Genomic DNA, 26,018 nt, shown 5'->3' on the forward strand with positions numbered 1-26,018 from the left:
GACCGACAGCTGGGACATAATACGGCGACATTCAGTCATGCACAGAGCCCATGGTGAAGAATGACTGTTCTTGTGGAAGCATTAGGGTGATTTTGGGGAGGGAGGTTATCTCGAGTAGCGAGAGGATGGTAATAATTAGTTAGTGTAGCAAATGTAGATTAGCGCAGGATTAAACATTCCTTGTTCTAAGTATCACGCCTTTGGGTGCAGAGGTGCATGCCCGCCGTGAAGGTACCAGGCTTTGTCGATGGGACAGAAGGCTGCTGCCAGCCCAAACAGTCACGCCTCTTATCTCTACCACACCTGGTACTAAAACGCTGAGATTGACTTATTTTTTGTCGTTATCAAAACCAGTGTCCGTTATTATACTTAAAAGCAAATATACAACCCTCGCCGCCTCCCGCAGGGGACAAAACTAAAAACAGCCAAAAATGTATATCGATCATGGACCTCTGATGTGAATAGTAACCGCGACGCTCGGACGGCCTTCTCCATCGATAGCGAACAGCATCCAGTATCCTGGAAGGGCGATTCCATAATCGTTAGGTATCGTCACCCGGTAAGAGTTTGCGTTGGATCCAGCAGGTGTCAGAGTAAGCGGAATGCGTCGTTGATCGGTATTGACGGTGTGAGTGGCCGAGCCATACCGGATCAGAGACATAGATGTGACAGGCATATTGACGGTCACGGTGATCGTGCTTCCCGGTACGACGCTGGTGGATGAGACGGTCCCGATGACCGGACGGCTTGCCTTCGAGCCGTCGGAGTTCAACAGGTACGGCGGGGTGAAAACTTGGGCGTCGAAATGGTTGGCGGAGCAGGTGTCGCAGAGACCACCGCCGCCGACCAGAATGGTGGCGTCCAGGAGGAGGAGGGCGAAGCTGTGGTAGACTCGGGGAGTCGAATTGGGGGTCATTTGAGTGAATTGGGTGGTTGCCGGGTCCCACATCTCGGGAATGAACTGGAGGTTAGTGTCCTGGAAGGGAGCGCCGACAGATTGGCCTCCTGCGGTAAAGACTTTGCCATCAGGAAGGACGACCGAGTTGTGGAATATGCGTGCGTATGCCATGTCACCGAGCTTCGTGACTTGAGGTCTTGTGCCTGGGTCCCCGATGGTGATGAGATGTGCCGCGGCACTCGCTTGCGAGTTTTGATAATTGCGAGAACCCCCGAGGGTGAGGATCGTGCCGGCGACTGCATCGTACATTATAGCAGTGCCACACATAGAGTCCGCGTCGCTAGCTCTTGTGCCCACCATTTGTTGGGAACCGCTCCCTCTTGTAGCATACCAATTCATGGCCATACTAGGCCCCGCTTGGAATACCGATCCGTTCTTCCAGCCGAAGAGCCAGGCGTGATTATCTGACCGAAATACACCTTCCGTGTCCCCAGTAAGCATGGGAGCAACAGGGCATCCGGGTAGCAGGCTCCATCTGTTAGTTGTCGGGTCGTAGATCTCGGCGTCCTTGCCTCCCTCCCAGCCACTCCATGAGCCTCCAATTACGAAGATTCGTCCATCTCCACATGTGGCTGACGATTGATAGCCACGAGAAAGAATCATATTGGGAGCGCTTGCCCACGTGTCAGAAGTGGGGGTATAAATGCTAGCCTTCTGGGTGCTGCTGCCCCCGGTAACAAGTGTGCGACCATTTGCGTCGAGGGAGATACCGGGACAAAACATGTCGTGACCTGTGTTGGTTACCACCCGTTCCGTAACCATTTGAGCAGTCGGATCGTATAGTGCAGTGACAGTTCTACCATTATCTCCGCCAAATGTCCTTGCGGAATAGGCTGACCAAACAATCACCCTGCCGCTGTTGGGCTGAAGAGAAGCTGCAACCGGAACAAGGGGGAAGTTGATGGTTAGACCCCAAAGTCCTTGACGAGCTAACGGAGGCACAAAGCCAGCGCCGTTGAGGACATTGATCTCGGCTGCGCTGGTCCAAGGGCCGCGATTGCCGGCCTCGGTGAGTGCTCTTAGTCTGATGTACCGTGCTGCAACAGACGCAAAGTCGGCCACCTTGTGAGTCGCATCGTCAGGCCATGTCCCAGCTGCGACCTGGTTGGAATCCGTCCGTCAGTGCTCTATAAGACCCAGTACAGTACGGAATTGCTTACCTGATTGAAATTCGTCCCGTCGGTGCTGACAAGGACCTGGTACTGTCCGATATTGCCATTATTACTGTCATCTTGTCGCGGGAGGTAAGCGATGCCTTGCACGGTGGGTAATACTGTTTGCATATCGATAGTTATCGCATGCGGCAATGCTGCGTTCGTCCGGGTATGCCAGAAGGTCGCCGAGTTGCCGTCGAGAGCATTTCCTGGGGCCAACGACGTACTCTGAGAACTATCGGCAGTCGCTGTCCAGCCGGTTCGAGGCGCGAAGCTGCTTGCAGTGCCATAAACATTGATCTCCGCTGCACTCGTCCAAGGACCGCGATTTCCGGCCTCGGTGAGTGCGACGATCCTGATAAACCGCGCTGGTATGGTCTCGAAATCTGCCGTCTTCGTACTGCTGTCGTCGAGCCACGTTCCAAAAGCTACGAGATTGTAGTTCGAGCCATCGGTGCTGACAAGGACCTGATGTTGCCCGATATTCCCGTTGGAACTGCCGTCCTGACGTGGTTGGTAGGTGACACCATTGACCAGATAGACTGATGTCATGTCGACCGTTATGTGGTGTGGAAGTCCTACAGCCGGTTCATATTGACTATGCCAGTATGTTCTCGTGTTGACGTCAATAGCATTGATAGGAGGGTATCCTTCCTGGAAACTATCAGCGGTTACCGTCCAGCCGGCTCGCGAAATCTCAGGAGTAAGTGCAACTCCATCTAGGGGTCCGAGGATGATTCTCTCCTCTTGCAGGAGGTCATCAGGCGGGTCAACGAAAGGGACGATGCGGGTATTGCTCAGTTTTCCACTAAGGCCGACGAAGAGCAGGAGGCTGGACACCCATGTTCGTGGCTTCATGTCGATGAGAACGCCCTGCGCGGCGTTAGCAAGCACAGAATTCAAGGTCGGGCGGGACTTAGCTTGGCTTGGCACTCAGGGACCGTGCCTGGGCCCTTGGCTCAGCTAACCCTGGCCCTAACCCTTGGATGTCAGCGCACTGACCCTCCCAATGTTCGCCAACCAGACTGGCCCGAGCTCCCTCTGTCGCTCCCCTTTGCCCTGAGCACCCTAGCCGAACCCTGACCTCGCCTAAATCGCCGCCCATTCACCACACCTCTTTCGCCCCAACTCATACAAAATTAAGGGTGAGCTTGCGGATAGGTCGCATACTGGATTTCGGCGGAAATTTTGTTAGTGCTCAGACATACCGTGCAGTCTCTGAATTACACATGCCCGCATTCTGGATCCAAACTTGTCTTGGGCGGATTTTTCTGATCAGCCCCCGTTCGCCGTAGAGAAAATTACGTTCACACTAAGTCGAAAACGGTTCCACTAGTAACATAAGGGCTTTGCACGACCCTTCTCAACGGGTCAGTATCGCCCAGACCCACATCGAAACTGACTTCTGCTAGATATCTCTTCCGCGCAATCACGTTCGATGAAGTAGATTCTTTATTATGACTGTTCCCGATGTTGGATTAGACATATTTATTGCAGGGCTGTAGGCGGATAGGCGGATTTGGCGGATACAGATGGCGGATACAAATCCGCCAACCCTCAGAGAGGCGGATATGGCGAATAATCATTCTTAAATTGAAAAAAGGTCAAAACTAATAGGGTTAGGGTCAGAGCTAGCCCTAACCCTTAGCTCGCATAGTCCGACAAGAGGTTATACTAACACTAGCGTGCACGCTGACATGTAGCGGCCGACCAAATTTGAGATCAACATTTTCAACAATGCCTGTGCCTGTTTAACTAAGACCACGTTCCGGCCTCCACACCGAACCAGCCTTTAGCAGGCAGATCGTACACCGATGCATTGAGTGCGCCTTCAACACCCTCCGAGCTAACTGTGTTACCCCACCATGTAACAGGCTTTGCATGGTACTGTAGAGCGAGGAAAATGAGAATACCGCAAAAGCCCGTACCTGCGGTGAGTGCTGACGATAAGACGTAGTTGTATTTGGCCCACCAAATGGCATACCGACGGCGAACATAGTAGTTGAAGACCACAGACATAATCAATCCGGGAGTGTAGTACGACAAGTTGTACGAGGAGCCCCAGTATCCAATGCCGGACAGAATCAATACCGGATGGAAAAAGTGAAGTTGACGTGGGAAGAGGCGCTTCAAGCCGTAGCATGCAACCGCAACACCGAATCCAATTAGAAACGCATACTTCAGCACAGGATAAAGTCTGTCGAATGTACGCTTGGGGCCGATCAGACCAAGAAGTACAGACTGACTGTAAAGAGTATGCGCCCATGGACAGGTAAACTTGGAAGGTTGAGTCAAACTGCAAAGATCTGTCATACCTTGCACAAGCATCTCCCATGCACCCATGCTAGCCAGCACTTGGACAACTGTAGCAACAAATTGGGCACGAAATACAGAGCGTGGTGGAATTTTCGCGTAATGGCCCATTTTCTGATCACCAACAAATGTCTCTCCGTTGTCGTCCATGCCAAATCCATAAACACGCATAAGACTATATAGTTTTAGTAAGAGCACGTGTTTCGCAAACGCAAATACTTACAGACACCCAATACCACTTCCTGGTACCCAATATCCACCCAAAAAGGGTCGCAAGTAAGTAAACCGTGTACATATATCCAGAAGTTGCATAAAGAATCATACTGGGGATAATAAGAGCGATCGTAACTGCATATATGTCAGTACAAATAACGGATGCGGTCAACTATCAACGAGGAGATTCAAACATACTAGCAAGCACGGCAATGAGCGCCCACACCGGAACCTCAGTGGGAAAACATGCAATGGTAATGATACCAACTGCAAGTGAAAAAGCAAATATAACAAGATACCACCAGTCTGGTACCTCAGGGTATTTTGCCATCATCCGCGACAGGGGATCATCATATTCAGCGTATACAGAACCGCTGCGATTCTTTAAAGATCGATAGAAGCCAAGTGCAGCACTCTTGATATTGCGCCATTCAGTAATAACAATATAAGTGAAGCCAAATGTGATCAAAGCATATTCCGTTCCATTAAGCACGATGGCGCCAGCAGTAATATAAGGCGGCGAATAGCTCCGGTATTTTTCCACGTCAAACAAACCATTGGTCTAAACCGCGGAAATGTTGTACGACTTTCTGTACCGATCATACACGGTTGACAAGTTAGGCGGCATATAGCCGGTGTAGGAGTAGTTTGAGTATGTCATGCTAAGAACAATGAGACCTCCGAGAGCTATACCAGTATACTTGTTGAGCACAGTGTAAACCGGATAAATAAGGGGATAAGAGTAATTTATGATCGTCCAGTCAAATGAGCTAACCGGGTTCACTCCCAAGCCAATTTTAGAGCCCGTAATAAAAGCAAGTTGCTTGTTATTAGGCGCAATCCACGTGGGCCAGTTAAACGTCGACAAAGCGGTGAATAGGTAATCGGGAAGAAAGAAGTAGATAAACGATGCGAACAAGACTATCTCTCACGGACCCGAGCTCGAAAAAAATCATCTCTGCCGGTGATAGTTCTTGAAAGTATTCGAATAATGCACGGCTCGTCTGTGATGGCTATTCTGTCTTCGCAAACCTCAGTAGCTGCTATACACAATGACATATAAGAAGATATATTACCTCTGCGAGAATAAGGTCTTATGTCATAATGGCCTGGCTTAAGAGCATTATCCGTTCTCATTAGGTCGACTCCGGTGCTGCGCAATGTGACTCTAAACGGACCAGACGCAACAATGAGGGTTTCTTCGAGCATAGAGATGAAGTTTTTCTCTGTTACAGATGGATTCAATATCATTCCACCGACCGGCTCATCAGGCTCAGAAAAGAGGTAAAAATGGACGTCTCGACCAATAGCTCTGGCGCCGGCCATAAATTACCGATTTTCTAGATTATTTCAATATCCATGAGGCATTAGCGTATAAACCCAAGCGAACGAGATATATATAGACGATGATGCGATTAGTAGTAATAAGAAACAAAGGTCGCGGATGCGCTCCGATCGAAGGAAGGGCAGAGGGTCATGGTGGTTATGGATTTGGTACCTTTGGATTAGGGTGAGCTTGCGATGTCGCTATGCGACCATCCTGCATTCAGGGGCAAATTGTTAGTGCCCAGATATTACCATCCAGTACGTCAATTACACAAGACGGCATTTTGATTCCAAACTTTGTCAACGTCCCAAATACCCATACCCTACATTACAGTAAATTATGCGATGGGTTCACCTGAAGCTTAAACATCATGATAAAGGCAATCACACAAAGAAGTACCCAACGATTGAGCTAGCTAGCAATTGTCCCTATAAGCACTAAATTACTCAGTAGTATGCCTGAGAAACGGCCAATCTATAAATGCGGTGCAGGCGATTTCGTGATATGCGGCATTTCTTGCCGGCGTAACCGCGGAGTATTCGCCGATGCATATGTCACCGCACGTGATTCCCGGAATAGCTGCTCACTGTGCAACTGCAAACCGCCGACTTGGTTTCATATTTGGATTTGGTGGGTCGTCGTTACTGTTCGATAAACCGTGGCTCGCTGGCCCTCTCTTCACAATGAGGACCGAGCTCATATGTACCTTGGAGTCAAGCACAAGGAGATACCGGTCTTAGCAAGGTCACAGGACATACGTGATGACCGCAAACTGAACAGTAATATATTAAATCTGATGGACCATAGGACAAGACAATTAAAGATTAGGTGAGATACGACGAATCACTCTTTTCTACATATTGAATGTAAGCAAACACTGATATTCAAGTTTGGCCGTTTCAGTCAAGTCTGAACTCTGAAGAGTGAGGTTTCAGAGAGCGGGTAAGTCGCGCATGACCTTTTGCATATATATCGATTTTGCGACACAGATGACAGATTGCATCATTGAAAATGCGGTGCAAAGTACTTCAATTTCTGGGCGGTTTAAAGAAGCTACCAAAGGCCAAGTATATGGTAGTGAAATACGTCACATCATGCGTGGCTTAATTTTCGTGACGGCTAATAATATTATTCTCGTACTGTCTCACTGGGTTTCCTGGACCTACTGTATCCTAGAGCTTGTCAGGCTTGGCTTCAAAGCTTGAGTCGTGACTGGGCCGGGTCTCTTTAGCGACTTCGCCTATCATGATATTATTCAATGTCGCAATTTCAAGACAGAGAAACGCATTTCATACTTTTCCACTATTTTTTTGTGTTTAGGCGACCCTGCCTTAAAAAGCCCAGGGCCCTTTTGCTTGGCTGCTCGACATTGACTCAGCAGTCATACACTTGTCTACAATGTCTTCGAACGGTAGCGACTTTGACCAAGAGAAATCAGCAGTCATACTTGACCTAAAAAACGACGAACAACTGACCTTGTTGAAGAGTCCAGTGACAATGAATCCTCCTTCGCAAAGAATGCGCCAAAAAAGTTCTACTTCTGGCAACTTAAAGGACCGCCGGGAATTGACCTGGAGAGCATCGCGACTCAATATTCGGTGTTCGATGGTCCCGCACTGGCAAAACATTATCAGCCATGTCCGGAATATGAAAATTTGCATAGGTTTGATCCAGCCGTGAGATGGACATGGCGCGAGGAAATTGTGAGTTGAGCTCATCAAACCTGATGATTGACCCTTTCATGGCGGTTGTCGTGGTTCTCGTGGCTGACCAGTCCCATAGGCTCTTCTGAGGAAGCTTGACATGAGGGTTATGCTTTTTGTAGGTTTCATGTTTGGAGCATTACAGTTGGACCGTGGAAATATTGGTCAAGCCAATGCGGACAACTTTCTCAAAGATCTCCATCTTAGTACCAACGGTATGACCTCATCTCCCTCAACTGGACGAAGCTTAGATTAAATGCTAACTGCGAAATGCTAGATTTTAACAATGGCAACACGATTTTTACTATTTGCTTTCTTCTCTCAGAATTGCCTTCTCAACTAGTTAGCAAAAAGCTTGGTCCCGATCGTTGGGTACCGACACAAATGGTTTTGTGGTCAATTGTTGCATTCTCTCAGTTTTGGCTGTCTGGACGAAGCAGTTTCTACGCAACCCGGGCCCTTCTGGGACTTCTCCAAGGTGGGTTTATAGCAGACTGTACACTCTATCTATCGTATTTTTATACGGCAGCTGAGTTACCGGTGAGGCTGGCGTACTTTTGGGCAGCAGATACGTTAGCGAATATTATCGCATCATTTCTGGGTTTCGGCATTCTTCATATGCGGGGCGTTCGGGGCTATTCTGGTTGGAGATGGTTGTTCTTAATTGAAGGGCTGCTCACACTCATTGTCGGCATTTTGGCATATGGCATGATGCTTCCGGCTCCTACGAAGTCCAAATCTCGCTTCCGCGGCAAGAAAGGATGGTTTTCGGAGAGAGAAGAGCTCATTTTCGTGAACCGTATACTTAGAGACGATCCATCTAAGGGCGACATGCATAATCGACAGCCAATCAATTGGACAAACCTGTGGTACTCTCTTAACGACTATGACCTCTGGTCCATTTATATTATAGGTTTCACTTTCTTCATGTCTACAAGTTCGGTTGGAACATACCTTTCATTGACATTGCGTTCGATGGGTTTTAGCACATTCCAAACTACGCTCATGGGATTGCCAAACCAATTTGGAGGGTTAATTACTATGCTTCTCGTAACGTACAGCTCTCAGCGATTTAACGAGCGTTGTTTTCATGGTATCCTTAGTCAACTATGGGTGTTGCCGAACTTAATCGCGCTTCGATCCTTCGGTTCTCATTCGAGCAGATGGTCAAAGTACGCAGTGACGACCATTTTACTATCGCATCCGTCTACTCATGCGGTCCAGGTCGCTTGGACCTCGCGGAATTCAAACTCTGTGCGTTCCAGGACGGTCTCCTCGGCTGTGTACAATATGGCTTGTCAGCTTGGGGGGATTGTGACGAATTATATCTACCGCAGTGATGATGCACCCCTGTACAAGCGGGGCAACAAGGATCTAATTGCGATCTGCTGCATGAATGTATTTGTGTACCTAGGTGTGAAAGTATATTATATTCTTCGTAATCGATTTCGTGGTTGCAAGTGGGATTCTCTGTCTGATGAAGAAAAGGAAAATTATCTTGCTACAACAACTGACAGGGGAAACAAGAGACTTGATTTTAGGTTCGCACATTAGAGACCAGTGTATTAGATGGAAGACGTTTCGAGCATGTGAAGTTTCACTGTGGTGCAGGTTAGCAGGATCTGCCTTCGAGAGTAATAGATGAATACGTTGGTCAATGTCTTTGTGCGATTTTTTTTAGAAAGTATTTCTATCGAAGAACAACTGACACTGTTAGACGCCTAAGAAATAAAGCAATTTGTATTACGCTCTATCGCATATATATATCGTACTGCCAAACAATCCTTACGAAATACACTTTTCGATAGACAATAAGACCCGGTCAATACACGGCATCTCACAGTTAGAGTTCTCTTAGTATATGGATATTTAAGCATTAGCGACAGGTGCGGTTGTAAACCAAACTAAACGCTCATATCTTGACGCCAAATAACCTTGCGTTTCCGCTCAATCCGGAATCTGAGCTCCTGATATATATGAAATGCAGCGAAACCAGATAGATTCCATTTATTTGGCCAAACTCTGGACAGTCTTCCTGCCATGCCAAGTAATGCCACGATGATGCTAGCCTATCAGATATATACTATTCCCTGGTGATTAAAAGGCATTGACCACCTCAGAATGGAACATGCCGCAAGATGTTTCACATTTTGGTAAAGATTACCTATTTTAGCATTGCGAGAAGTCCACGAAACGCCGCGACTTATTCAAAGACACAAGGATGTTCAGAGCTTAATTATGCTAGCAATGCCACTAGAGTTGCTGCTGCGTCCTTGAATAATGCGCGACATGTTGCACGGGGTAAGAAAAGCGCTCATGTCTCAAACTGCAAAGCATACGGGTTCGATGAAGCAAGCGAGGTCCTCGAATTCTTCATTTGGTATGTCGGTTCCTTAGACAATACACAGGATAATCAGCAAGGCAGCGCTAGAAACGGAAGCAAAAATAAAGACCAAATTTGTTGCTGAGCGACGCGAGTGATGCCGTGCAAGAAGTACAGACCAATTACTCAATCTGATGGCAGCGGCAGATCAGCAGGCGAGTTTCTCGCGACACTTCTTCCGGTGTATCCGCGTAAGAAATTTCTTAAAATGCCATTTTTATTGTGCTATGTCTGCCTAGATGTCCATATGATAAGCTATAACAATGTACAGTCGTTAGCAGTTGGCCCCGGTCCTGGGAGGTCTCTGGGAGGTCGATAATCGTATAAAGGATGGACACACTGCAGGACAGAGGTCGCGGGGGAGGCAGAGGCCGGCCGCGAGGTCGAGGTCTAATGTCTTATCCGCTGGAGGTCCAAGCTGTGGAAGGGGTCAGTATGGTGCTTGATTCAATATGTAATATATAGTTTAATTGCAAGATGGTGTTTTATGAAGCCGCAAAGGTAATAAATGTTTGCACCAACATATCCGCCATACTTTCTATTGGCGAATGCAGATGGCGGATATCTTATCCGCTATTTTGGCGGATATGGCGGATACGGCGGATATTGGGTAATTCTTAGACAGAATTTATGGCAAGGTGTCAAAATCTGTTGCTCAGGGTAACAATGTAAGACTTTAAGTCAACCGATGCCACAATGAGTATTTTCGGATAGAATTATATTTTTATTAACTTAAGGAAGAATATAACTTATTATATTTTTATTACAATTATTTTTGCACGCCATCCATCAACATCAACATTCTCATCGTTTCGCCTTTCATGGCGCATCTGCGTACCCCCAGAATATCTCTGCCTATGTTAAACATCTCTTTGGATAGCTGATATATGGAGTCTTATTAAGAGGGATGCAGGAATCTTCAAGGATTCTTATATATTCCAACTTCTCCCCACAACCTACACAGCCAATTAAAACTTCTTAAATAAGGATAAGCAAGTCAATTACAACATTCTCATTACAAATGACCCGAGCACCCGAGGGGGGTAAAGGTGTCGCACCAGACCGAGTCCCGCTCAGCGATTCCTTTGGACAAAACCGACATGACAACGCGGCTATGGCCGAATGTAAATACCAGACCCCAGTCGTGAATGCAAAGCAAGCGCTCGCATAGTACCAAGCAATCTGTTCAGTCTCGACCGAGAAAAGTTGTTCGAGCAGCGTACATGCTTTACTGGAGGTGCCGATGACAGTCGAAATACGTGGCATATTCTAGTTGTGGCCTTACCTGCTCCATGTAGGAAACTCAAAATCGATATGTTAATGACTTCCGCGAATTTTTTCAAGGCGGATTGGCGATTTGGCGGATATCTGGCGGATGAGTATCCGCCATACTTTCAAAAGGCGGATTCAAAAGCGGATACATATCTCCCACCTTCAAAAAGGCGGATGGCGGATGCGGATATGGAAAATTTTGGCGGATATCCGCATCCGCTGCAGCCCTGAAATTTACCTGAAAGGGAAAGGGTATAACTTCAGTAAGGCAGACGGGTGTAGTTTCAGTAATAATGGGTGGGTGTAGCTTTATCTGGTTCATGGTAAGTAATTTTAACTAGTCCACTGACACCAATGCGGCTTAGTTGTGGGTTTGGGCCTATTTTTGTTGCCGACTCTAACTTATCCACAACCGCTGCATTAACATACCGTATTACAACGCATTCCTGAGACAGACTTTATCTGGTTCTCAACTGTTGTCGTACCGTGTGACCGATTTAAGTCAATTAATACGTCAGGTTGCTGAAGTCAGCCCTGGCTACTCGCCAGCCACGCAAATGGGATCCGGTGACCGCGGCTCATCCCGCTATGCAGTTTGTCCCCCTATTCGTATTAACTTGAGACTATTTAATGTAACATAAGTTAGGGACTCTACCAGGGCGGTGTTTGGAAGTAAATTGCACATTGAGATTGGACGATTCCCGAACATTCACTAAGATTCATGTAACAGGTGTGATTGTACGTGGCACCCGCAAGCAGCCTACCGCGAAGTCAAAAAGGAGGGCCGGAACAAAGGCAGATTTTTCTACAGTTGTGCGACTGGAAAATGCAATTTTTTTTTGTGGGAGGATGATGCGCGCCCTCGAGAGGGATATGCCAGGCCAACTCAGGCTCAGGTGCCGCAGCCAGGGTCGGTAGACCTGTCGCCCGTTGCGGGGACTCACGCATCGCGGGAGCCGACACAGCCGCAGATACGCATGAATATATCTCCTGTTGCGACGGCTCGTGCAGCTTCTGCTGCTGGATCGTCAGTTGGCTCGGAAAAGACAGCCAATGACGATGATGAGAAGGTCGGAGGGGAGGTCGGGTTCGACGCTGTCTATAAAGAATGGACTCACGCAGTCGCCCAGAGCGAAGCGCGACTCAATCTTCTCGAATCGGAGAATATGCGACTGTTATCTCAGAGGGGAGTGGTCATCGAGAAAATTGGACGCTTGCGGGACAAAATCGCGCGCGACGAAGAGGAGTTGTTGAGTTTGAAAGCGCGTCGCCGGGATCTAGAAAGTCAAGTCCATCGCAGAAGATGACGCTTAGCGTACCTCACTCGCAATCCTAATGCAATCAAGCTGTTATTCGGGAATCACGCTCTGGAATGACAATGACAGATATACGCATACGGTATTCAGGCCTGTAATTTATGTATAATAAGTTAGAAAGTCATGAGGAGTCTCAGATGTTAAGCCAGTCATGATTTTGGAATTTTCAGCCACAGGGCCGCTAGTATCTGGAATGGCTCTGTGATCGAAAAGGCCAGTGTACTATTATTCTGATTTCGGTTAAATTTAATTTATGTTCTACGTGCATTTATGAAGCGTCGTTTCTACTTACTTTATGTTTTTTAGCATGTTAAGGCGGAAACAAATATGAGTGGAGCAACGCTGGATCGAAAATGATTTGTGCTATATAAAAATACGCGTGTAAAAAGTAAAATGACAACAGGACTTCCAGAATGCATTATTAGGAACAACATTCGCCTTCTATGAACGCTTACGCTGCCCCTAATTGCAGCTTTAAAGCTTAAGCTTGTACATTGAGACCACCGATAATAGAGTTTTATCCACAATCAGTTGGCGCAGTTGGGTTAGGGTAACTGGCTAGATGATCTGATGACGAAATAGTCTCTTACGTACGTATCGAGTACGCCGTCTCCTACTATATTCACCGCCATGAATGACGTTGTCACTTCGAAGGATGGCACAACCATCTCCTACCTGAAACTTGGCGAAGGTCCTGGTTTAGTTATCTTGCACGGTGCAATGGAATCGGCGCGTAGTCACTTTGAGCTTGCCGAAGCGTTGGCTCCTGCTTTCACAGTCTACCTTCCCGACCGACGTGGGCGTGGACTCAGCGGCACCTATGGCCACGAATACAGCATGCAGAAAGAAGTCGAAGACCTTGACGCTCTGCTTACCAAGACGGCGTCTCACTTCGTTCTGGGTGTGAGCTCCGGCGCTCTAATCGCACTCCAGGCGTCATGGAAACTCAAAGCCATCCACAAGGCAGTCATCTTCGAGCCACCACTATTGATTAACAACTCGATTTCGAGGGACTAGGTGGATCGATACGACAAAAAGATGGCAGAAGGGCAAACTGCGGCCGCGCTTGTGACAGGCATGCTGGGGGCACAAATGGGACCACCGACATTCCAACGGATGCCTCGGTGGTTGCTGATTCAAATGACCAAGCTCGGGATGGCCCTCGAGGGATCGTCAGACGGGAGGGACGGCCCACTACCGATGAAGGTGCTTGCGCCGACGCTGCACTATGATTCGCAGCTGTCATCGCGATGGACGGCAAGCTGGAAACATTCAAGGCCATCGAAATTGATGTGCTTCTCCTCGGAGGGAGTAAGAGCCCAGCATATTTGAAAACTGCGGTGGATGAGTTGGAGGAAGTCGTCCCGCACGTCAGACGGGTAGAATTTGATGGATTGAATCATGGGGCTACAGGCAACAGGAACAGAAGAGGACAGCCAGGGCGTGTGGCTGAAGCCGTACGGCCCTTCCTCACATAAGAATCTCCGTATGTTTACGCATGCAAGGTCAGTAGAAACCGAGAGAAGTAAGAAATCAGTGGACCCGTCTACACAAAAAATTCTTATATCATACGGCCGCCTCTTGTAAGCGGTTCCGCTTAGAGTTCGGCTTACAAGAGGCTGACTTCCGTAATTTGTGGGATCGAAACAGGAACAAGTGAGGTCGAAACCCCTGAGCCGCATCGTGCTCGAGCCGCACACCGAGTTTACCATTTGTGACCCATTTCGGTCATCTTAACAAATATCGAGTTGAAACGCTTTGTTACATTCACTCCAGCCCGTCTCAGACTGTGTAGTTTTGCCACTTTAAGTTTCTACGATATTGACGATTAGTTGCTATTATTGATTCATTAATTGAGTAAATTTAATATGCATACCCGAAACACATACCAATGCGCCATTAATTACATATTTACATTGAAACAGGTAGACATTAACCTTTGCACATATTATCCATCCTCCATTCCCAAATTATAATGCAAACCAATAAAACAGTCGTAAATAGTCGTAAACTCGTACTTGTAAATACATAGTTATAAAAACCCGGTTATCGCTGTAATCTATAGTTCAAGAGGCCGTAGGCGCGGAGCAATGATCGACAAGCCTGACGCCACGCGCATAGCGCTCAAGGGCCGTCATCTGGATCGCGCGCTGCATCTGCCTCCAGCACTCCTCCATGTCAAAGTCAACCTCGGCACATCCGACTTTGGCCCCGTTCAGCCTGACAGGAGAAGCCATGTCATCAAATCGAAGACCAAACTTGCTGTTCTCCAAAAAGTCTTTTTGGCCGACGGGAAACTCAAGGCGGGTGCGGCAGTTGTAATTGCCCTTGTTGTCAAGCCGCTTCCAGATAATAATTCCCATGTACAACTGACCGACAAGGTGCTCGCCATTGTATGTATACAATCCAGATTCTTCGTAGGTCTTCCAATCAAAATCTTTGCAGAAATCCGCAAATTCCGGCGCTTGGTCGATCATCATGCTGTTCATGCGAGCCATATCGAGATTCTGGGTAAGCTGCGCCGGACAGACATCATTCCACCGAACAGGATTCGGCGCATATTCCTTCACAGCAGTAACAACAACTGTCTTGACATGGTAATCCAGGAGCAGCGTGAACGCGTCTTGACACAGCTGGTTAAGATTCTCATAATACCCGTTCAGAAATAGTGTCGTAATGTCCCGGCGAGAGTGGGAAAACTCAGACTCGACACCAAGTGACGAGCAGGCCGACAGCCGAGATCCTTTATAGACATGCGTCATCTTCTGGTAGCAATACTCCAACTCTTCAAGACGCTTCTCGTGGGTCTTCGGAGTCGTGTCGATGAATACGGGGGATCCGGTCTTTAGGATCGTGTTCATCATGAAGTTCTCCATGGCGTACAAGAACGGCGGCCGGACGTGCGACCTGATTCTAACGACTTTTGAGAGCGAATTATATGACACAGCTGGAACTCTAGTTTTAGTTAGAAAAGGTTCCAAAAAGAGGGAGTGAAAGAATGAACCGACATTGAATTTGCGAAATGGGCCTGCGAAAGGTGGTAACGTAACTCTGAGAACTCGTTGGCTTCAAGTTTGACAAAGTAGTCCTCGTAAGGCTTGAGATCTGTTGCAACATTCAACGCATCGACGAGAGGCCGACGGTCACACATGGGATTGACCATATACGCTTCACTTGATGGAGGACTGAACTGGCGATAAAAACCGTGCGCGACAGCTGAGTAGTCGCCTAAGCCGGCGTTTGGCGCAACCTCATATCTGAGCAGATCAATGTCTCCGTATTGTTGAGTCGGTTGACTGCTAACAATGTACTCGGGAGAGGCGGTCTTCTCGTCCGCCTCTTCGGACGTCGAGCAAAGACTGTTGTCGTCGGTGCTTGAAATCGACGGTGCGGCCCAAATATTGCTGTCCGCGGTATTACTGCCACCTTGTACCGTCATCGAGTTGACGTCGAAAAGGCTGCTGGACTGTGAACTGCCAGTGACAGACTGCTGCAAGTCACAGGACGCAGCTGGTGATTGCTGAGCGTACCAGATATTGCGGTTGCCGATTACGTTTACGCTCGGCAAGTTCATGACACCGAAATTGAAGCGACTGGCATTTGACAGGATACTAGACTCGGTATATTGCCGAGCGGGAACGACGCGTCCATCAGAAGGTCTGGTGCGAGAAGTGGCGCCGGCATTCTGGGCAGCCAATACAGCTTGCAGAGCTAGACGGGACTGAGTAAGTTCGGCTGATCCGCCCGGGTTGTTGTCGATTGTAAGCATGATGAGCTGAAAATGTCGTTGAACGAGCTACCAATTGAATCCGTACGGAGGCTGCGAGGTCGAAAAGGATCAGGAAAGAAGCCATGAGAGCGACATAAAAAGAATATATAGGTAACGAACAAGGACCAGGTTGCCGGATTGTAGACTTTAGGCAAACTACAAGCCTGATATGATTAAGATCGCGCATAGACAGGGGACAACGCCAACTGCACAAGTTGAAGTCTCAAAAATGATTATCGCAGACAGACAAGACCCAATTCATTCGCCATCTAGTGCGCGAACAAGGATTGGAATGTACGATCCCTGGCACGAGGGCACGAGGCACCCTAGACTAGTGGAAGATGATAGATTGCATGGCCGGATACGGACACGCTCGACAGCACCTGACGCGCCACGAGCGCAGAGCAACCAACTAGGCTGCAGACCATCGCCATTGAATAAGGAAGGTTGTGTCGCAGAATCATCGCCATGCGAGGAGAAGACGCGAGCGAGGCCGAGGAGAGGTCGAACTGTCAACAAGGAAAGACAGTGAGTGTTGTGGGTTAGGGTGCAGCAACACTTAGAGCCGTGGCGGTGCTGTGGCGATGCATGGGCGCGTGAGCGTTCTAAAGTGCCCTCACATTTGGCTCACGGATCACGACAAAAGACTGGCCGGCCTCGGTATTTTCCACCCGACATCGCGTCGCGTATGCTCCGGAATGCGGCGGGTTCCGGATGAGCGCGATTTGCTCCCGACTATTCCCGAGCTAAATGCCAACAGTGCCCGGAGCCCGGAAAAAAAATATTAGCACATGTCATTCACGAGGATGAGCTGGAATTAATGCTAATGGAACAAACAAGACAATCATATTCTTCGTATAATGAAGACCTGGCGCCATTTGGGTATTGAAGGCAGGTCACTGTGCCCGAGATTTGGGTGGTTGTGCATAAGTCGTGATAGTCAAAGTAATTTAATCATTACTTGCTCATCTCGGACAAGCCGGATGGTAATCGAGATCAAATATCTCTGGAAAAAAAAAGTTGGCTAATAAGCTGGCCTGGCTACGCTATCGTGGCCCGAATCGGTCGTCGGCTCATAACCCCCGCCTTGGCCGAGGAAGAGCACAGACACGCGACCGCCTTCCCCCACACTCGTTTAACGTCGGGCATACGCGGGTCATTTCCACACAGCCGGCTGGGTTCAAATACGATAATTTATTATCCCACTTTCGGCACGGCTTCAATCACAAGACCAGAACGTCAATTGACGGTGGTCAGGGGTTTAACGGGACTGAAGATGAACAGTAATCTTATGAATTTGTATCTGTGCGCAAACAAAAAATATGAAAAAAATGAACTTCCCGAAGAAACAGTCAATAAACAATATATAAGGGCCCATCAAACACAAAATCATTAAAATGCCATTAATAACAACAGTATAAAACAATACAATCACATACATTCAAATGTAAGTTAACAAGTAAAACCACTGTATAATTAGGGATGAAAGCAACTAAACCAGATGTAGACTCCTAAAACAACAAAAACATGTAATACGATCGATTAAGAAACAAACCTGATTAAAACTTTTCTGTACCCCGTCCATTACCACATCCATACATATATCGTTTCACTGATTGGCATTACGTCGACTTCCGCCATCCTCCATTCCAGAACACAGTCGCGAGATCCTTGGCCGCCGTGACCGCATGATTGATGTGGCCCCAGAATCCCTCCGGATCCTGAATATCGTCCATCTCGCCGTCGTAATCGTCATCATCTTCGCTATCTACTTTGGGCGGTATCGGGACGGACGATGACGATGCATTCGAGTGTACGCTGATAGGCCGGTGTCCCGTCGATTCCACATCGTCGAAATCCTCCTCCCTGTACACATGATCGGCGTGCTCGCTGGACGGGCCGTCGTCTGTAATACTGGTACTAGGTAGTATGTCGTTTATGCGGCCCCGCGCCAGCACAACACTATCCCGCCGCAACGAAGCAATCAGTGAACTGTCCATGTCAACAACGTCTCCGTCGTCCGACATAGTGTCCGAGTCTGAATCAGAGGCAAGATCTGGATGCCGGTTTTCGGAAGACGACGAGTCTTCTAGGTAAGTGGTGTGTGGCTGCGAGACCGATCCGGCAAGATTTGAATTAGATGACCGCGACGCAAGATTCGATGACGGCGATTTAGATGCAAATGATGTAGATGAGGAGGATGCAAGGTTGGATGTTGACGATCGAGACGGAAGAAGGGGCGGATCTTGAGGGATCGAGGTCGATGACCCAGTCGGTGTTGTCTCCTCATACCGATTATGAGGCGTGTCACTACTTTGGTGTCTGTGATAATGATAGTGGTTTCGCGAAAAGTAGTCTACTTCGTCATCATCGTAACCTGCTTCGTGACCAATGTCGACGTCTTCGTCGTCTTCGTCGTCACCCATTGAAAAGGATGCGGATGGGTTCCGTGACGAAGCTGACACACCCAACTTCTCGTCCGGTTCATGTACGTACTTTAGCTTCGTAGCTGGCAGCTTGGCAATTGTGTGCGGTTCAAGAGAGGCTGGTCGCTGGAACGAACCCGACCCTGAACGGACCATCAGGAATAAGCCGGGCTCATCCTCATCCGCATCTTCGTCGTCTGTCGAGGTCGCCGATGACGTACCGGACAGAGAGACCGAGTTCAAGGTGTCGTCGTCCTCATCCTTCGCCTCCAGAGCAATGCATTGCTCAACCCGGTCGCTGAAATGAATATGCTTGGTCGCTGCTGGTTTCTGCGTGTTTCCATTGCCAAGAGTTAGGCGGTCAGAAAAATTGGCACTGCTGGCAGCGAAACTTCTGGCGACCAGTGCCGACGGAAACCGCGGATCCGGTCGCTCAGGTCCAACGACAGAAGTGTAAGGGGCCTGTGACGAGGAGTAGGACACGGTTGTGGGTTTAGTGCCCGGTGCCCGCAAATGGCGCTGGGCTTTCACTGACGCGGCGGCTTGTTTGAGAAGATTTGACGACGACACCGATCGTGAAAGCATGACCTCAGAAACGCTGCGCTTCTTAAGGATCGGCTTCTTTGCCGTAACTGACGATCGGACTGGAGGTGATGGGACGCCGGCGCTCCGTGAAGTCCTGTCGGCTACTGACGGTGAACTGACGACCGGTGATTCCAGGAATGTCTTTGATGGCGTATAGAGAGGCCCATATAACCACGTCACGTCGTAGTCTTTGAGCCTAGAGCGAGAATGATGATTAGATACATCGACGAAACAAGAAAATAATCCCGATGTTCTTTACAGGACGATCGGAATGCGCAGAATGAAAGTGAAACAAATGCGAAACGAGAGCAAAATGAGCATTTAAGGCAAAGGAGAAAGCTAACCAGTTCACGCTCTCAGGAGACACGGTCTTGAGATTATATTTTGCCTTTGTCCATGTCCGCCAGGACGCGTTTTCAAGACGGGCGCTGTTGGCAACGTCTTTGCGACGGAGGACAATATATCTCCACGAGGATGAAATGTCGGACTCTTGCCAGTTGTGGGAGAGGTAGTCGACGTGGCGCGATGGCTCGTACTGGATGACAGAGTCGTCGTTGGCGCTGTACATAACATCAGGCGCAGCAGACAGGGAGAGTGTGACGGGTACTGTCGGAGTCGTAGCAACAGTGCCAGTCGGCGTGCTGTCGCCAGAACTTGGGCACGATTCAGATTCTGCGTCTGCCATGGCTTGATCGAACGGAGCCTTAGTGATGGGCGAGTCAGGCACAGTGAGAGCCGTGTCGACCGAAGCAGCGGATGACGCGGATGAGGTCGAAGCCGAGTCCGATAGCAGCAGCAGATCTGCGTGGTTTAAAGCGTCTATTACGGGATCGGAGGCGTGTGCAGGACCAGCAGCGGCCTGAATAGGCGGCCGCGCGAGATCAGAGGCAGAGAAGGCCGAAGACATGCGGCTTTGCGCGGAGACGGCCAGCTAACTAGCAGGCCCCCTTCGGTTGGCGGGACGGGTACGGAAGAAAGAGTCGATGGAGTAGGCGAGGAAGCAAGAGCGCGCGATCGGGAGCGGGTGTGATGATGATAAATGGCAGAAGATGGAGGAGAATGAAGGGTGCGAAAAAGGAGGCGTGAAGGTTGGAGGTGCTGGTGGTGGTGGGCGAGTAGCGAACGAGAGCGGAGCCAGCGTAAAGTTGGAGCCAGACCGATCAGGGATAATTGTTCAACCTTTTGACGTGGGTCGGTCACCGCCGCTGCGCCCTCTGTCCGCCAAACCTAAACTGGCTCACCAAATCAAAGACGAATCGAACTCCCTGGCCTACTAGACAGCTAGTTACTATATAATAACAAAATATAGTATTGAACGCAGGAAATGGTCAGTTTGAACAAACCCTATCCCTGGACTTAGGGTTGTGGGTTTCGGCGCCCTAAGGGCCAAATGTAATTGGTCTTATGGCCCAGTTGGTTAAGGCATCGTGCTAATAACGCGAGGATCCGCGGTTCGATCCCGCGTAAGACCATCTCCAATTACCGTTATTTTTGTTTTTTAATTTGCCACTGCCACATATCCATGGCAAATATCGTACGGGCCACTAATTTTTAGTCTCTTGTGTTACCGTAATATGGCATACGCTAAAGACTATGAACTATTTCGAACTATCCCAGTGTGGCGAGAAAAATTTGAACTTCTAGAATATGCGCTTAACTATACAGGTATGACGAATCGCCACGCCAGAGAGCGCTACCCCCCACCCCATCTTCTGTTCGGGACCTTCCCCATGCGACGGCACGCGTCTTTCCGGCTGCGAACCGTTTGTGACCACGTGAATCTACGCATCTAGGCCGGCCGGAAGGACTTCGTACGGAATAACCTTATAGATGAACTAAGAAATATGGTGTAAGTGACGTAGCACGAGGACTTAGAAGCCTGCTCGCCACAGGACCACAAAAGTTTACACTACGACGAATCCTGAATGGGCAATCCTGTGACTGAAGAAACTCTCGGCCCGCAAATTGTTCCACCGTACGTCTTAGCGAGAGAGGTACGAGAGATCTGCGCGTCCGGCCGTCCACCGAACGAAAAAGTCCAATTGAAATGTAATATGTTACATCATCATAACCGTTTTAGTATGCTGATGCTGACAATTGGGTGACACCGGCGTGATCGGCTGGTGCCGTGTAGCGCGGCGCCGGATTAAATTCAGTAGAGCGTCGCCGGACGCGCTGAAACGTTTTTCCGATGATTAAAGTCAATTTTGCTGTTTGCTTCGCCGAAAAGATTTTCCGGTGGGCCCACAGCACATCTGAGATCCATTTTGGACGCAGTCAAGTCTCCTGATCCCCGACTTCGGCCATTCATTGCTGGTATTCTGGCCAATACGAGCTTCGCGTTACTCTACTCCACCCTCATATCTTCTGTTCTGCTCCGCCACATCTTGCTCAAGGTGTGCACCCAAGTTGTACCTAAGCCTCTATCTTCGGAATGTCCTTCCAACTTGTTGATCAAGAACGTTACGTGCGTGTCGATTCTGGGTCATACCTTTCATTGCACATTCTGTTCCACAAAGCACATAGTACTCGAGACCGTAATTATACATTACAACGAAAACCTTGGTCCCATTGCCTGAAATTTAATAATCCGTTGAATTCGACCAACCTATCATATACACTCTTGCTATAATACGACCTTGTTCAACTGATATACGTTTTTGTTCTGTAATCTATAACCAGCCCTATGCCTATGTCAATCTCTACATTTCTATTACGCAGGCATAAGTTCGCTCAACAAGTAAGCTTTCAGATTTCCGTTTTCCATTAAATAATATACGCCACAAAACTTGACAAGAAACCACACTGTCGCCTTAGTACGGCTTGTTAATGCACTCAATTGTGTTCTAATTTTCAGTCAAGACAAGGTCAATGCAAATGCATGAGCCACCCTATTACTTATCCCATCGATGAACAATCACGTTCATAGTAAATTCTCCATTCCATACCGCGAATAAAATCGTTCACGGATGATGGCTCTCAGCTTTCTCGAGATCGGCGCCCGCGACCCCGCTCGGTCCCGCAGTTTCAACGTGGGCGCCTTCAGCTGCTTCCCCAGAGACGCCGTCCTCTCCATCCTTTGCGAATCTCCGAGCTCCAGGGCCGAGATAGAGGTCATCCGTGTTGACAAGACCATCGCCATTTCTCATCAACTGGGAGCTGTCCCATGAGGCGCTCTTGATGGGGTTGACATGCAGGACGTACATGGTATCGATCTCCTCCAGGGAGCGGTCCTTAGTCTCAATCACGAAGAAATATACGATCCAGAAGAGTGCGAAGCAACACCCGGCAAACACAAGGCCGTAAAAGTAATCGATTGCGGAGGTGATAAATGTAGTGAAAAATCCAATCAGGAAATTGAAGAGCCAATTGGCGGCTGTGGCCATACCCATGCAGGTGGCACGGTAACGGGCGGGGTATAGCTCGCCCACAATGGCCCAGACTAAAGGACCCCATGTACTGGCGAAGGCGATGATGAAAAGACACGAGAAAACTACCAGAACCGCGCCCGCCTGGGGCGTGGATGCAGGGTCTTGATGGTCCAACGAAAAGTGACCTACAAAGGCAAAGACCATAAAACACATAAACATCCAGGCTGCACCACCCATAAGGGCCTTCCGACGGCCACAGTTTTCGATCAGCCAAAGGCCTGCGATTGTACCACCCACGTTGACGGAACCCAAAATAATCTGGGTTACGTAAGAGTTGGAAAGCCCGGTCGCGCTGAAGACGGTGGTACCGTAGTAGAAGAAATAGTTGGCACCAGTCAGCTGTTGACCAGCCTGTAAGACCATGCCTAGCATGGTGCGGTAGAACATGCGAGGGCCGGTGAATATTTCATCTTTAAATCTGGTCAGAACCAAGTCATCTAGAGGAGTGACAAAGATAAAACTTACACCAGGGATGGTCACCGCCGACATGCTCAGCGTCGAGTTTCTCCTGAATCTCCGCAATCTCCATATTGATAATGGGATGGTTCGGGCTCAACTTGTAAAGGCGGCCCATATTCCGGCGCGCTTCTTCCTCCCGACCAACACGGTACGCAAAGCGAGGCGACTCAGGCAGACCGAGAATTGCTACGCCGAGCAGAAGAGCCCACAGAAAAGACAATCCATTGGTGATACGCCACGAGCTGCTACCTTCACGAGTTTCTGTGCCCCAATTTATCTATCCAACCTGTCAGCGCGCTGTTCATGCTCACTATGATACAGCTATGAAGCGAATGAATCGTGACGAAGAAATAACAAAAGACACTCACCAAGTAAGCAACCCAAATACCTAACGTAACGAATAACTGATAGCTGCTCACAACGACGCCTCGAATCATCTTGGGCGTACTCTCACTCTGGTACATGGGGACCGCAACTGAAAGGGCTCCTATGCCGAGACCGCCAACAAATCGACCCATAGCGAACTGCACCCAGACATGCGAGCTTGAAATCTCAATAACCGTCCCGACCATGAAGAAGAAGGCCCAAAAGCAGATGGTTAGGCGGCGGCCGATGCGGTCGGCAATGGGGGCAGCAATAAGAGAACCAATGAGTGTACCAATCGAAAATAGACCGACAATGGTGCCTTGCCTTGCCGCGCTGAAGGTACATTCACCTGTTACTTCATCGCATTCAGCGAAACGACGCTTGAAATCTGCCATCTCAAGGAAGCCTGTAAAACTGTCAGTAACACAGCCATTGGGGAATCCAGTCTTGGACAAACCAATATACTCACCGGAAATTTGACCAGTTTGGTATCCGAACATGAAACCTCCAATGGACGCAACTGCGCCCAGGATATATGCCAACAACGGAGCATCTTTAGCAGATAATTGCATTCCAGCATCTGTTTCTGCACTGGCCGCCTGAACAGGCGATTGTGGTCGGGGAGTGCCGGCTGACGGGGTCGTCGCCGCTGATTCTTTTTCTAAAGAAGGCATAGAAACCTTTGATCGATTAAAGAAACGCATAGCTGATGATAGTATCCGTGGCTAGACGGGGAAAATGGAGGAGAGAGAAGTTGGGGGCCCAGAAGTAGATGGAGTATTCTGACTAGATAAGGCGCTTCAGGGTTATAGTTATTCCGAAGAGAAACCTTGTTTCAGTTATTCCGAAGAACTGAAACCTTGTTCAGGTTTTTCCGAGGATTTGAAACCTTCTTTCAGTGGATGACTTCTGTACTCCGAATAGGGTTAGGCTAAAATACCTATCATGAAAATGATGCACCAACCAACGATGGATTCCATGATAAATATATTTACACTCCAAAGGAGATGTATGGGGGCCCATGGCAAGGAGAGCCTCACTCGTATGACTGCGTAAAGTCACGGCACACATCGGATGCGTCGGGTCGTGTCCGCTTGAGCCGTCTGTGTAACATGACGTGGGGCCGATCCGTCTGGCGGAACAACGATGTTCCAGCTAATTTAAAGTTTCCGAGGTTGGCAAATCCCGCAAAAAATAACTGTCTCCCCATTCTCTCAGCGAGAAACTTGCCCAAACACAGTAATCTTCCCCGGCAGCGGTCATGAGAACAACACATTACCGCCCCGGGGGGAAGCGCAGGCGCTGATTAGCCTTGTCGTATACGGAACTATCTGCCCCCGGGCCGAGCCAAATTGCAGTGACGCCTCTCGCCCCGTCTGTTGGTAATCACTCGTTCTTGAGGTACTGGTCGCCACCAAACACAGCTTGCCAGGTGGGATCAACTCGCTGTCTCCGCATGCATTCTCTGCGTGTCCCTTCAGTTTACCTTCCTAACCATTCCTTTAAGCATATCCAAGGATTATCCTTGATTGTTTTACCCCTCGAACCATTGTAGATCCGTCAGAATAGCGATTGCAGCAAGTGAGTAACAATCCATTGATTTCCTCAAAGTGCCGCAAAGGTGAGGGAGGCGTCAGACCAGACTAACACTCCATAACACTATAAGGCTCAAGTTGAGCAGCCAATGATATAAAGAGCGGTCCGTCAAATTTCCTAGTCCAGTAGCCGAGTATCTCACAATAGAAAGTCGTGTTGGCTAGATCCCACGCCTTTTCCTCCAATGGAGTATCTATCTATACTATATCCTCTTGACTTTAATACTATTCAGCAAATTGTAGCTGACGCCATTATTCGATAACGTGATCGGCAAGCGAATGGATCGTCCCAGCGAGAGGATCGGTCGAAATTCCATACAAAGTAGCGATTTTAAACCTCTAAAACTCGACGAGATCTTTCTTAATTACGCTCAATTTAGAGAATAGAGTAGCTAGATATCGACGACTTACATCATCGCTTTGAAAAACGATTGATGTTTATATTGACCGATTATATTTACCGAAATCCTGTAAACCCCTGAAACCCTTTAGCCGTAATTTAAGATGCCTGGGTAATTAATAAGATTATCTCTAAAAAAGAGGCTTGATAATGATTTATAGTCCATTATTTATAAAATTTAAAATTTTAGGTAAGAACTGCTAGCGTGGCTAAGATATAGATGTTTAAAAATCGCTACTTTGTATGGAATTTCGACCGATCCACTCGCTGGGACGATCCACTCGCTTGCCGATCACGTTAAAGGATGTCTTCTTAGCGGCCGAGCGGGAAACGATTGCAACCAACATG

The 26,018-nt window shown here is 48.5% G+C and overlaps 9 protein-coding genes and 1 non-coding gene across 10 annotated transcripts; 5 read left to right on the plus strand and 5 right to left on the minus strand.

Annotated features, from left to right (window-relative positions):
• Positions 1-358: 358 nt before the first annotated feature.
• Positions 359-2,970, minus strand: POJ06DRAFT_297140 (carbohydrate-binding module 32; the record flags this gene model as incomplete). The annotated part of the gene is made up of 2 exons (XM_056190592.1): positions 359-1,932; positions 2,424-2,970. The coding sequence occupies 2 exons, from the start codon at positions 2,968-2,970 to the stop codon at positions 443-445; spliced, it is 2,037 nt and encodes a 678-aa protein (XP_056041487.1). The 3' UTR covers positions 359-442.
• Positions 2,971-3,867: 897 nt separating this feature from the next.
• Positions 3,868-5,299, minus strand: POJ06DRAFT_270849 (OPT oligopeptide transporter protein-domain-containing protein; the record flags this gene model as incomplete). The annotated part of the gene is made up of 4 exons (XM_056189467.1): positions 3,868-4,600; positions 4,653-4,773; positions 4,837-5,165; positions 5,235-5,299. 4 exons carry the CDS (start codon positions 5,297-5,299, stop codon positions 3,868-3,870), a joined length of 1,248 nt encoding a protein of 415 aa, XP_056041488.1.
• A 2,064-nt stretch (positions 5,300-7,363) lies between these two features.
• Positions 7,364-9,390, plus strand: POJ06DRAFT_297143 (major facilitator superfamily domain-containing protein; the record flags this gene model as incomplete). Its single annotated transcript, XM_056190593.1, has 4 exons — positions 7,364-7,405; positions 7,453-7,668; positions 7,748-7,883; positions 7,946-9,390. The coding sequence occupies 4 exons, from the start codon at positions 7,364-7,366 to the stop codon at positions 9,220-9,222; spliced, it is 1,671 nt and encodes a 556-aa protein (XP_056041489.1). The 3' UTR covers positions 9,223-9,390.
• Positions 9,391-11,744: 2,354 nt separating this feature from the next.
• On the plus strand, positions 11,745-12,999 carry POJ06DRAFT_260779 (uncharacterized protein). The gene is made up of 3 exons (XM_056188528.1): positions 11,745-11,916; positions 11,970-11,995; positions 12,054-12,999. Exons 1-3 carry the CDS (start codon positions 11,881-11,883, stop codon positions 12,628-12,630), a joined length of 639 nt encoding a protein of 212 aa, XP_056041490.1. The 5' UTR covers positions 11,745-11,880; the 3' UTR covers positions 12,631-12,999.
• Positions 13,000-13,266: 267 nt separating this feature from the next.
• Positions 13,267-13,760, plus strand: POJ06DRAFT_27385 (alpha/beta hydrolase; the record flags this gene model as incomplete). The annotated part of the gene is made up of 1 exon (XM_056189599.1): positions 13,267-13,760. One exon carries the CDS (start codon positions 13,270-13,272, stop codon positions 13,654-13,656), a length of 387 nt encoding a protein of 128 aa, XP_056041491.1. The 3' UTR covers positions 13,657-13,760.
• Positions 13,678-13,971, plus strand: POJ06DRAFT_270853 (uncharacterized protein; the record flags this gene model as incomplete). The annotated part of the gene is made up of 1 exon (XM_056189468.1): positions 13,678-13,971. One exon carries the CDS (start codon positions 13,678-13,680, stop codon positions 13,969-13,971), a length of 294 nt encoding a protein of 97 aa, XP_056041492.1.
• A 505-nt stretch (positions 13,972-14,476) lies between these two features.
• POJ06DRAFT_27383 (uncharacterized protein) lies at positions 14,477-16,700 on the minus strand. Its single transcript, XM_056189598.1, has 2 exons — positions 15,648-16,700; positions 14,477-15,594 (listed from the first exon to the last, which is right to left on the minus strand). Exons 1-2 carry the CDS (start codon positions 16,406-16,408, stop codon positions 14,706-14,708), a joined length of 1,650 nt encoding a protein of 549 aa, XP_056041493.1. The 5' UTR covers positions 16,409-16,700; the 3' UTR covers positions 14,477-14,705.
• A 1,239-nt stretch (positions 16,701-17,939) lies between these two features.
• Positions 17,940-20,553, minus strand: POJ06DRAFT_27387 (uncharacterized protein). Its single transcript, XM_056189601.1, has 2 exons — positions 19,764-20,553; positions 17,940-19,615 (listed from the first exon to the last, which is right to left on the minus strand). Exons 1-2 carry the CDS (start codon positions 20,324-20,326, stop codon positions 18,031-18,033), a joined length of 2,148 nt encoding a protein of 715 aa, XP_056041494.1. The 5' UTR covers positions 20,327-20,553; the 3' UTR covers positions 17,940-18,030.
• A 264-nt stretch (positions 20,554-20,817) lies between these two features.
• POJ06DRAFT_t72 lies at positions 20,818-20,891 on the plus strand. The gene has a single exon. It is a non-coding gene; the product is annotated as a tRNA-Ile (tRNA).
• A 1,325-nt stretch (positions 20,892-22,216) lies between these two features.
• Positions 22,217-24,499, minus strand: POJ06DRAFT_27432 (uncharacterized protein). The gene is made up of 4 exons (XM_056189613.1): positions 24,145-24,499; positions 23,678-24,081; positions 23,316-23,586; positions 22,217-23,260 (listed from the first exon to the last, which is right to left on the minus strand). The coding sequence occupies exons 1-4, from the start codon at positions 24,377-24,379 to the stop codon at positions 22,383-22,385; spliced, it is 1,788 nt and encodes a 595-aa protein (XP_056041495.1). The 5' UTR covers positions 24,380-24,499; the 3' UTR covers positions 22,217-22,382.
• Between the last annotated feature and the right edge of the window lie 1,519 nt (positions 24,500-26,018).

Source organism: Lipomyces tetrasporus, assembly GCF_029532465.1.
Source record: "Lipomyces tetrasporus strain NRRL Y-64009 chromosome Unknown POJ06scaffold_10, whole genome shotgun sequence".
Classification (NCBI taxonomy): domain Eukaryota; kingdom Fungi; phylum Ascomycota; class Lipomycetes; order Lipomycetales; family Lipomycetaceae; genus Lipomyces; species Lipomyces tetrasporus.

Excerpts from the sequence above, each read along its gene's own strand:
- POJ06DRAFT_260779 (XM_056188528.1), top strand. The coding sequence starts at position 11,881 with ATGGGATCCGGTGACCGCGGCTCATCCCGCTATGCA. Across the intron at positions 11,917-11,969 it reads GCGGCTCATCCCGCTATGCA|GGACTCTACCAGGGCGGTGT; the intron begins GTTTGTCCCCCT and ends AACATAAGTTAG. Across the intron at positions 11,996-12,053 it reads TACCAGGGCGGTGTTTGGAA|GTGTGATTGTACGTGGCACC; the intron begins GTAAATTGCACA and ends TTCATGTAACAG.
- POJ06DRAFT_27383 (XM_056189598.1), bottom strand. The coding sequence starts at position 16,408 with ATGCTTACAATCGACAACAACCCGGGCGGATCAGCCGAACTTACTCAG. Across the intron at positions 15,595-15,647 it reads GCCCATTTCGCAAATTCAAT|AGTTCCAGCTGTGTCATATA; the intron begins GTCGGTTCATTC and ends AACTAAAACTAG.
- POJ06DRAFT_27387 (XM_056189601.1), bottom strand. The coding sequence starts at position 20,326 with ATGTCTTCGGCCTTCTCTGCCTCTGATCTCGCGCGGCCGCCTATTCAG. Across the intron at positions 19,616-19,763 it reads TCTCCTGAGAGCGTGAACTG|GCTCAAAGACTACGACGTGA; the intron begins GTTAGCTTTCTC and ends TTCTCGCTCTAG.
- POJ06DRAFT_27432 (XM_056189613.1), bottom strand. The coding sequence starts at position 24,379 with ATGCGTTTCTTTAATCGATCAAAGGTTTCTATGCCTTCTTTAGAAAAA. Across the intron at positions 24,082-24,144 it reads CCAAACTGGTCAAATTTCCG|GCTTCCTTGAGATGGCAGAT; the intron begins GTGAGTATATTG and ends ACAGTTTTACAG. Across the intron at positions 23,587-23,677 it reads GTATTTGGGTTGCTTACTTG|ATAAATTGGGGCACAGAAAC; the intron begins GTGAGTGTCTTT and ends CAGGTTGGATAG.